At 49.9% G+C, this 10,000-nt stretch overlaps 1 protein-coding gene across 1 annotated transcript; it reads left to right on the forward strand.

Moving 5' to 3' along the window:
• Positions 1–6,991: 6,991 nt before the first annotated feature.
• On the forward strand, positions 6,992–8,773 carry LOC126575442 (uncharacterized). Its single transcript, XM_050236142.1, has one exon. The coding sequence runs from the start codon at positions 7,115–7,117 to the stop codon at positions 8,729–8,731; it is 1,617 nt and encodes a 538-aa protein (XP_050092099.1). The 5' UTR covers positions 6,992–7,114; the 3' UTR covers positions 8,732–8,773.
• Positions 8,774–10,000: the final 1,227 nt, after the last annotated feature.

Genomic DNA, 10,000 nt, shown 5'->3' on the forward strand with positions numbered 1-10,000 from the left:
GACTATCTACATCGAATAAATTAAATTAAACAGACGCCACGAGACCGAGAGACAGAGAGCGGGAGAGAGAGATCGTGATGAAAGATGCATTCCGATGCTTCCGTCGGTATCGGATCCGAAACCTCGCCGCAGTGCATCTTTTCTATCCGGTTAGTTTTTTTAGTGCGAAGCCTGGACTGGACACACTATTTGTAATCTTTCAATTACCGCACATTGGCGCTTGCTTTCGGAGGGGTGGGGCGGTGCAGATGATGATGAAGATGGGAAAAAGTACGACAGCAGCAGCAGCAGCAGCAGCAGCAAAAATGGCGCAAATCGACTCGCCACACAAACAAGTCACTGCGACGACAGCGACGGCGATGCGGGCGAAATGTGTGCTCCATAAATAATATCTTCTTTCGCTCCGTCGTCTTTTTTTCAGTTACTTTCCTGCTGTTTGTTTTCTTTTTTTTAGTGGGAGTTATTTTTTCTAGTTTAAAAGTTGCCTTTGGCTGCGTTACTTAATGAGCTTTCTTGTAGGAGTTGGCTCAAGAAGAAGGTTGTTTTTATCTTATGGTTCTGGTTAGTGCAGTCAAGCATTCAGCTTTTTAATACTAAGTACCTTAGAGTTCTAGGACTAAATTGTGATTTCTTGTTTACTGAACTATTTTTACAGAAAAGAACTATCGAAAACAATCCTAAAGCAAAGGGTTGTGCTCAATTAATCAGATAGCAGCATAGCTCTTCAACAAATAAAGCAGTAGGTATTTTATTGTTTCAAGTCCCTGAAAGGCAAACCCCTTGAAACTTCAAATCATATTGTCTATCCTTGCATTTCTTATCTCTTATCCGTCGAGTATTCCTTATTCATTTGTGTGCCACTACAACTCCAGGTGAAGAGGAATACATTCTCCTAATCATCCATAAATCAGATTATGTGCAAGCATCGAACGTACCAACCACTAATCCAACACGGGTTCACACTCCATTTACCTGCCGACAGATGAATCAATTAGCTTCGCACGTGACCGCACGTGAGCTCAGAGCACAGCAACGAAGGGGAGAAAACATTCGAGAGCATAAAAAGGACCAGATTACATCTTGCTGCCACCACCATCGCAACACGCGCCTGTGTAACGTGCCAAGTACGGTAACGGTACGAAGTCATTGATTATGTCCGCCCACAGCCAGAAACAGGAGCAGCAAAAACATTGTGACCCAACCTGGTTGGTCATTCGGTTAATTCGTTGACTGGAAATAAAATCTCCCTCTCTTGCCTTCGTCCGTGCCGAGAAATGTCGATTTTCCACCCATTTCACCACACCAAGAACAGAAGCGCAAGAAGCGCTCGCCCCCGGGGCGGGCTAGAACCGAACCAAAAATCCAATCCCAGGAGTTGGAGTAGCGTGCGTGGTGTAGGTTGTAGCGGGTGAGAGGCGTGGAGGAGCGTTCAATGGTCAACTCGAGTACAACAACAGTCGACTCCCACGACGGTACGACGCGCGCTTCCGGCGGCTCCCGGGTGCCAAAGTGTTTAATAACGTGACCAAAGGTAATTTATATCTTTCACCTTCTGATTTTTATCTAACCCGTGTACTTTCTCGCCTCACCGGACATTCGGGTGACCGTTTCGGGAGGAGGGTGCTGAAGTCACCAGCCAGGGATTTTTTAAACGATTTTTCGAGCTTGAAGCACAAGAGAAAAAGAGAGGTGCAAAGGAGCAATGGCTAGCTGGCTGGCTGGCTCCAATTGGCGCCATTTGATCCTTTTTCTTCCAAGTCTGGACCAGTCCGGGCCGGTGACCATGGGGCCTTGGGTGGTAATGTTTGATTTTGTTTTGCTTCACACTATTTTTCTTCCTTGTTTTTTTGCTTTCCAAAAACGGCTAAAAACACGGCGCTAAGGAGAAGCATGAGCACGGAGTAGCCAATGTTTGTCGTTTCCAAATCGGTTTTAACCGGTTCGTCAACCTAACCTGGTAACCTGAGCATTTTCGTTGACTGACCGGCTCGTGTCGGTTTTGCAGGATTAGTGCTGGCAGCCTGCCAGCCTGGGCTGTGGATATACCTTTTCTTATTGGATTGTTCCCGAGTTCTCGCTTTGTCGCGACTGCATCTTGACGTTTATGAAGAGTTACGTTCACCTTGGTGGATTGGGTGAAGAACCATTTGGAAGTCCTCAGTGGTCGGGGTTTGATTTACTGCTACGCGAACGGCGAGACGCAATGGCCATCGCCAGCCCATCATCTTCGTTACAAAGGACCCATTTCTCATCATTTGTCGGCCGCTTCGTTCCTCCGCCACTGGACTGATCGGTGGGTAAATGATAACATTTGGATTATCTCCAAAACCAATATTCCCCTTCTCTCCATCGTGGGCACGGTGATAATATCAATCATAACCTTCCCCTATCCGTAGTCCACTCGCAGGCTCTCTCTCTCGAGTAAAGTGCCGGTGGTATTTCGTGACATTACGCGGTTTGATCTCGATGTCGAGGCTAGTCCGGGATGGGTCGTGTGAATGCATTAATGTCATGAATCAAATCAATTTACATCCAACTAACCAAGTACGGTGCCGCAGCCGGTATCACACAAGTAGAGCTTAGTTACAATCCAGTGCTGGTGCCAGCCCGATGGTCAGATGTATCTGCCTCCACGGTGAGCAGCAGCATGGGCACGAGGAGCACAGATACCATCTCCTGATGCCATAAATCGCCATCCATTGATAAAGCGGGAATCCGGGAATCTTAGCCCCTGCCCGTTCTTGTGGTGAGCATAATGAACCGCACACCGCGCAGTGGTTGCAATGGCGTGTTTCTGGGGAGAGAGAGAGAGAGAGAAGGACGCACCCTCATTGGCCATTCGGCCAGACCAGCAAAGAGCTGGTCTAGAGGACCAGGGCCACACTGGGCTAGTTAATTAAATAGCACTCGTAAATCACTCGAGACCGCGCCCGGGTCCTGCGAACTGCGAGCTACAGATTTTACATCAAATTCCATTTATCACGACGACCAGAACCGAGGGGCGTGAGTGTCTCTTGCGGTTGGAATTCGAACGAGGATTCCTGCCTCACGACCTCGCCATCATCACAACTCACGGCACTCATGGCTTTTACCATGACAGATCAACTGTCAGTTCGCATTGCAGATGTGTACTACCGACCGACCGACCGACCAGTGACCGCCCTTTGGTGACACTTCTTTGGTGGTCACGCGGGTGTGTCGCGGGACTTCCGGTTGGTAGTGCACCAAAAGGTCAACCTGCTGCTGCTCGGGTGCCCCCGGAGGAGGGGGGAAAGCGAGGACAAATTTATTGGTCCACTATCGAGAAGGGATGCTGGACCGTTCTCGGTAGGTTGATAGCAGTTTGTCCTAACACTACAAGCTGACTGGTCACTATATCGTGGCATATGGTAAAAGGGGTTTCGGAATTTGATTTGAATTGTAAAAGTACGCTAGAAATTCAGTCCAGGTCCAGGAATTCATTTCTGAAAAACCCCATCTTTTATCTATTTGCTATCTACAGCGACAAAATGCACTCGAGTGGAAGAGACATTGGCAAATTGTTTGGCCGAGCAATTCCGAAAGTGCACAAACAAGTGTCCAACCGGTGGTAAGATGGATTAGCTTTTCGGTAGAGTGTGAGGTGCCTTATGGAGATGAGTTGCAGAAGCAATTTGGTGCTTCAGGAAAAGGCAACAACAGAGAGTGAGAGAGAGAGAGAGAGAGAGAGAGAGAGAGAACCACTCGCACAAACACACAGTTGGTGGCAAGAGAATTAAATCAAATTACTATTATTTATCTATTTCAATCTCATAAATTACGCTTGGCACAGGACACCCGCACACCTCGGCTGTCCCCATTTTAGAGTATCCCCTCATCCTCTCACATTCTAATCAAAGATCAACAATAGAGGGAGCACGCCGCGGGGGGAATGTGCGCGGCATTGCATATTAAGAAGATGGTGGTTGGTGGTTGGACCATCGGACCTCGACCTCGACCAATGGTGGAGCTTTCATTACGTATTCTTCATCGGACACCACAGAGTGCACAGAGTGTTGGTCGGTCGGGTCCGTCCGGCTTCCGCTCCGTTGGCAGTAAGGGTTGAAGTGACCGACCGACCAACGGCGAACGTGCTCTCAGCACCGGTGGATGGTGGTTTGCTTTCGATAAACACCTGTCAGTGGTCGGTACCGGGAATGGGACCACCTGTAGTAGTAGTAGTAGTAGGGAGACAGGGATAGCCTCCTTTTACGAGCTGGCACGGGTGTGGCTCGATGTCGCTATTATGTTTCCTCTGGTGGCTTCTAGGCCATGTTCGTGGTCCCTACACTGTGTGCTTGTGTGAGCGGAAGAACATAAACATCATAATCATATCAAAATACGGCAAAACAAAATATGCAAATTTGTTCTAAATTACTAAATCAAAGCAGAGTAAATATTCATATCCTATTCAACCGCAGGACCAGAAAGAGAGAGAGGCAGCGACCGTCCTATCATCAACAGGGGGCGGTCGAGGTTCGTACGAGCAAACATTAGACCCTATCGATGGTTCCGTTTGCGGATGTGTTTGGGGGGGGGGGGGGGGGGGCAGAATCACGTCCGTCGAGTGGAGTAGGGTTTGATGGATGAATGGATGGATCGAGAGTTCGATGGTGATGGTGGCACGGACTGGCATTGTTTGTGGCATTTGGCGTGTGTTGGCGCACAGTTTGTAGCGGGCTTCTCGTTGATTTGGATAGCTTCCCCTCCCTCACCTCGTTATCCACCATGCTGTTGAACCATGGAGCAGGTGCTAGGCCAATATTGATTTGGGGTTAAGCTGTGACCGCCTTTTGCTATGGATACCTGCTGCTCTGGTCGCTCGTGATGATGGGCTACCGGGAAAATAGCATCAAGTGGACGGTGTTTGTTCGCTTTCCAACAGTCGTACCGTTGCACGGGGTTCACATGAGGTGAAACGATGCTTTGAAATGGCGTGCGAGGCTGTGGAAGCAACGAAAATGTCGTTTTTTTTCTTCTTGAGCTACTAGGCGCCTCCATTAGCAACCATGCGCCTCCATCGATGGGTAGCTACGACGAGGATGATGATGATCACGATGATGCGCGCAGTAACGAGAATCTGCATTCAGCATCATAACACCCTCCATTCGTTCTTCTTATCACATCTGTGAGAGCTACTGTCAATACGAGGTCGGATTTGATTGATTTATTGGATTAAGTCCGACCATGCGCTCTATGGTGTGTTCTATGCTCGCGCTCTCTATCAACCCGATCTTCTTGCTTGCCCGTTGCAGTTTGACATTTAGTCTGGCCAATGGATGAAGCCATCTATAAGCTCTCTAAAGCTCCGCAAACCCCTTTCTATGCTCACCATTCCGATGCGCTTCAATACATCAATCTGAGAGGATTTCGAGACGTGGAACATGGACGAGCCAGACACGTCCATTCCATGTTACGGGCCTCGGTTCTGGGAAGGATGCATTTGCATTAGCCCGCCCTTTCGATGGTCGGGAGTACACGCGAACCAACGGCAACGGACTATCGCTGGCGGGCGCTACTGCTCGTGAAAGAAAGAGAGAGAGAGCGCTAGGGAGTGCTCTAACAGGACGACCAAGACAGATTCCCCTGCCCGGAAGCGGATGTAAACGTGACAGGAAACTTTTTAATCCGCTTCCATAAATAATTCTTAGCAGGCGGTGCATGGTCTCGCGCGATGGTCGCTCACGGCGTTTCGCCTTCTTAGCGCACTCGAAGAGACTCGAATTGGATGTGTAGTCGTGGTGGTGCTGGTAGTGGTGGTGGATGATGATGGAGTGACACATTTGCGACACGATGGCGACACTAAAACTATAATTAAACAAAAGTGAATTTATTTTCCAACCACCACCGCCCCAGGACGGTTTTTGGCATCGACCTCAAATGGTTGCTTGGCAACGAGAGGGAACGAGCGAACAGAATGCCTTGCCATGCCCATTTCATGTTCCATGTGGTGCAGTGAACCGTTTCGTACGATTGATGATACCAGCTTCTTATGCTGGCAGCATGTTCTTCCATGTTTCCAACAGGGAACGGGGAGAAACTGTTTCTTTTCTTCATGCGAAAGCAGTAGCGCCGGTTGTGGAGTAGCATCATCGTGTGTCAGTTTGGGCAGAGTGAGTGACTGACTGACAGAACTTGGCAAACATTTGCATACACTTTTGCCTGCCCCCCCGTTACGCCAAGTTACGGCAATTGGTTACGGTGAGTGGTTGAAACGTTCGTTTACTTTTCGTCCTCAACTCAACTCGGGAAGCCAAATAAAAGTGCTCAACGCAAATATATTGGGCCACACAGGCGTGTGTCTGCTGCACCGGAAAGTACCTGACCGTTTCGATCATAAATAATTAATGTTACTTTCATCTGTGCGCTCTGTGTGTTTTGCTGTTCAATCAAACGATTGTTGTCGGAGGTTGTGCGCGCTGTCACCGGTCTCTGCGTGCTTGCTCGTTGATTAACTCGTTGTCTTGCAATTATGCAAAGCTCTTCTTCTCCCGGTGGCACTTATTTGAATGTCGGATAAACAACTACCCCTGGGGTGAGGTAGAAATAGTGATAGTTCTTAAAAAAAAATAGATCATAGATTGCTTCGATTCAAGAGGAGCTACTACTGCTGCTCATGCTGATGCGATTGATAGACTCTCTCTCTCTCTTGGGCTACAAGATATCGCTACTTTGTATTCCTCTTTTTTTTAATTCCGCACTGCACATCGAACTGCATAAGAGATGACATGTGGGGCGATGGTAAAAAGTTGTTTTCACTGGTGGTGTGGTCAGATCGATCAAATACATTCTGCGACGCTGCGCTGTTGGAACAGCTGCGAGTGTCGATTTCGCAGACGGTGGAGGAGGAGGAGGCGGAGAAGTAGATGAATTATTAACTACCCACATCACTCGTATCGCATCGATTCCGGTGTCCAGCAGCAGGCGAGTATAAAAATGGATTGCCAATCGGTTGGAGTTAGTTAGGAGCTGCTGACAGCCACTGGTACATCCCGGGCATCACTCAGGTGACTGAGGCAGGAGGAGAACTAGGAAAAGAAGAGCTGGATAAAGTTAAGCGAACCTAATCGAATCAAGTGGTAGGGCGCTAGTGGCAATGGTGGCAACCATGAGCTGTCGTCGTCGTCGTCTACCACCACCGCTGATGATGATGGCAGCAGTAGTGGTGGTCAGCATGATGATAGTGGGCGCCGTGGCCAGTCCGGACTTTGCCGTACCGGCCCGGATGACCGGAGTTGGTAGTGGTAACCTCGAGCGAACCGGGAACGTGGTACAGAACGCAAACCGAGTGCTGGCTGTACTTGAGCAATTCCAATCGATCACCGAGTGGCTGTACAGTTTGCAGACACCCGACCTCTACCACCTAGCGACCCGGTTCCGCACCGTCATGGACAGTTTGGTGGAGACAGGGAGTCCCATCTTTCAGGCGCTCTCGAATGCGGCCCGCCTTTCGAGCGGTAACATTACGTCGCTCTTTGCTGGCATCCAGCGTAGCATCGATGTGACGGTCGCGCTGAACAATCTGCACCAGCTGACGATCAACGAGACGCGCCCGTTCCTCGGGGAGGCCGGTGTCCACAACATCAGCACCGTGCTCGATCTGTTGGTGCGTAATGTGCGCAATCTGAGCGCGGTACTCGATGAAATCGAACCCACCATCGTGGACCTGCAGTTGCGGTTGCTGAACGCATCGTCGTCGTCGTCATCGCCGGCGGTGTCGACGGCACTCGTGGATCGTCTGTACCCCCGGGATGGCATCCGGAAGTTGAATGACATTCTGCTGAACTACGTCAACATTGGTGTGGCCACGGTACCGCAAATCAACGCCGTTGTCAATCGTGTCCGGCTGATGGATGGTTTCATCGGCCGGCTTGACTCGGTCGCGACCACTCAGCAGAACTCGCTGAACGCATCCCTGGCCACCGTGAACGGCACGCTGCGGAACTACGTGGAAGGCCGGCTAAGGGGTGCGGTGCGTGGACTCGCACCCGCCTTCAATCGAAGCGTGACGGAAACGACGAGAAAGTTGCGACCACTGATGGCCGATCAGGTGTTGCAGGAAGTGGCCCGGAATGCGACCAATCGCTTGACCGAACGGCTCACCAATGTTACCCAAACACTCGACACGCTGGCCGACCACATCGAGGTACCGCTCGTGCAGGCGGACCGTACGGCGCGTGTGATAATGAATCTCACCGTCGCGGCCCTCAGTGAGCTGGCCTGGAATCTTACGCTCGCCGTTACGTCGGCCCAACCCGGTGCAGAAGCCTGCTTCCGGCGGTACGGTTACGAGTTCGACAAACTCGCCCGACAGCTGTACGACAGTCTGTCCGGTTGCGGTCAGGGTGAGGCCAGGGCGCTGCAGGGTGTGACCGGTGCGTTGATTGGATTCCTTGGCGTCGTCCAGACGCAGCTTGGCGCGGAAACGCGCACCTACGACCAGTGTCTCGGTGGGTTGAGCGTTGGCTCGCCGGCCGATCTGAAACGGCAGCGTACGCTTTGTCTTGACGTTGCGGTCCAATATTCGCAGCTTGTGGGCGGTACCGTGGTCGCCAATCAGTTGGCATCGTTCGGTGAGGTGCTGCAGCGTGAGCTCACCTACAGCATGGATCGTCACGGTGCCTGTCTGCTCGGCAGCTATCGATTGCTCGTTACAGAAGTTGTGTATCTGAGGGATTCGCTCACTGTTTGTCTAAATCCCACTGCTGGATAACACTGGAGGCCACCTCGTGAATAAAATCGATGCTTGCACAAAGAGGACAGTGAATGGAATAATGATTTAAGTTGGAAAAGTTGCACCAAATTTGCAGCGACAGATCGTGATGAACACTCATAAATATTCTCATTAAATGCACAACAAGTGTAGTAGGCATGGTGCTTTGTAAAATTAATTTCAAAACAAATGTCAACGAGCACATGTCCATAAGCACAATCGATGGCTGCTGTGGCGTAGTACCTTGCCTCCACTCTATGCGACCGGGCTACTCTGTTTAATTGTGAGCGCGCATGAGTTGTTTGCGTGTCAATACGATTTGATATAACGTACCTCTCATCTGTCGCATCACGCCGTGGCCACAACAACAGGTGCAAGGGTATGTGTGTGGTCTCTCTCTCTCTCATCGCTCGTTTTAATCGATTTAATTTGCCGCACCTATTTTATTCATCCACAGGTTGATGAATTGAAATTGGAAGCAATCAAGTTTTAATGATCGCTCGTCTGGTTCGTCTGGTTCGTTCTGTCCTGTTCTGTGACGTGCCACCGCGAATCATGCGTCACGATTTGCACAGCGCTGTGTCGTCTCTGAGGACCTTCGTCTCTCCGGGGCACTTCTCCCTGCCACTATCGAATATTTAGTTTGCGGTGACGGTTGCCCCTTTTGCTGTCAATCCACAGCACGACCCAGCTTCCGTGCTCATCGTGCTCTGCACACGATTGAGTTATTAAAAGATCGTTAAACACCCTCGGTATGAGCAGTGAGAGTGCTGTTGTTGGTGATGGTGATAAATATTGACAGCAATCGATGGCGGATTTAGTGCTCCTCACATTTTAGGTCGATATCACGGATGGTGGCTGTCATATAGAGGTCATATCATAATCGTTTCCCGAGTGATGGGATCACTAATGGTTAACCAGTTAATGGTTATTGAGCGGGGATTTTAAATTAACAATCAGTTATCGGTCGACCACGGCCGTGGGCACATGGGACCATCAAGTAGCGCTTTGAAAGCAGTCAAACGATTAGCGCAAATATTTATCGACGCAATACCATCCGTCATAATTGACGGAATACCTTACGGGGCAACAGAGCCGTTTAATTATGATGTATTTTGCCCCATTACAACCCCTGTTGGAGCTGTTATTTGAAATGAGTTTTTCAATCATTAGTCCAGGGTGCGCCACAAACCGTTCAAACAATGCCTGTGGCGTTCCCGCGGTTGCAGCGTGCAGTGAGTGGGCTACATGCAACATTATTTGCACTTT

This window comes from Anopheles aquasalis, chromosome 3 (assembly GCF_943734665.1).
Source record: "Anopheles aquasalis chromosome 3, idAnoAquaMG_Q_19, whole genome shotgun sequence".
Taxonomy (NCBI): Eukaryota; Metazoa; Arthropoda; class Insecta; order Diptera; family Culicidae; genus Anopheles; species Anopheles aquasalis.

Coding starts and splice junctions, on each gene's coding strand:
- LOC126575442 (XM_050236142.1), top strand. CDS start 7,115: ATGGTGGCAACCATGAGCTGTCGTCGTCGTCGTCTACCACCACCGCTG.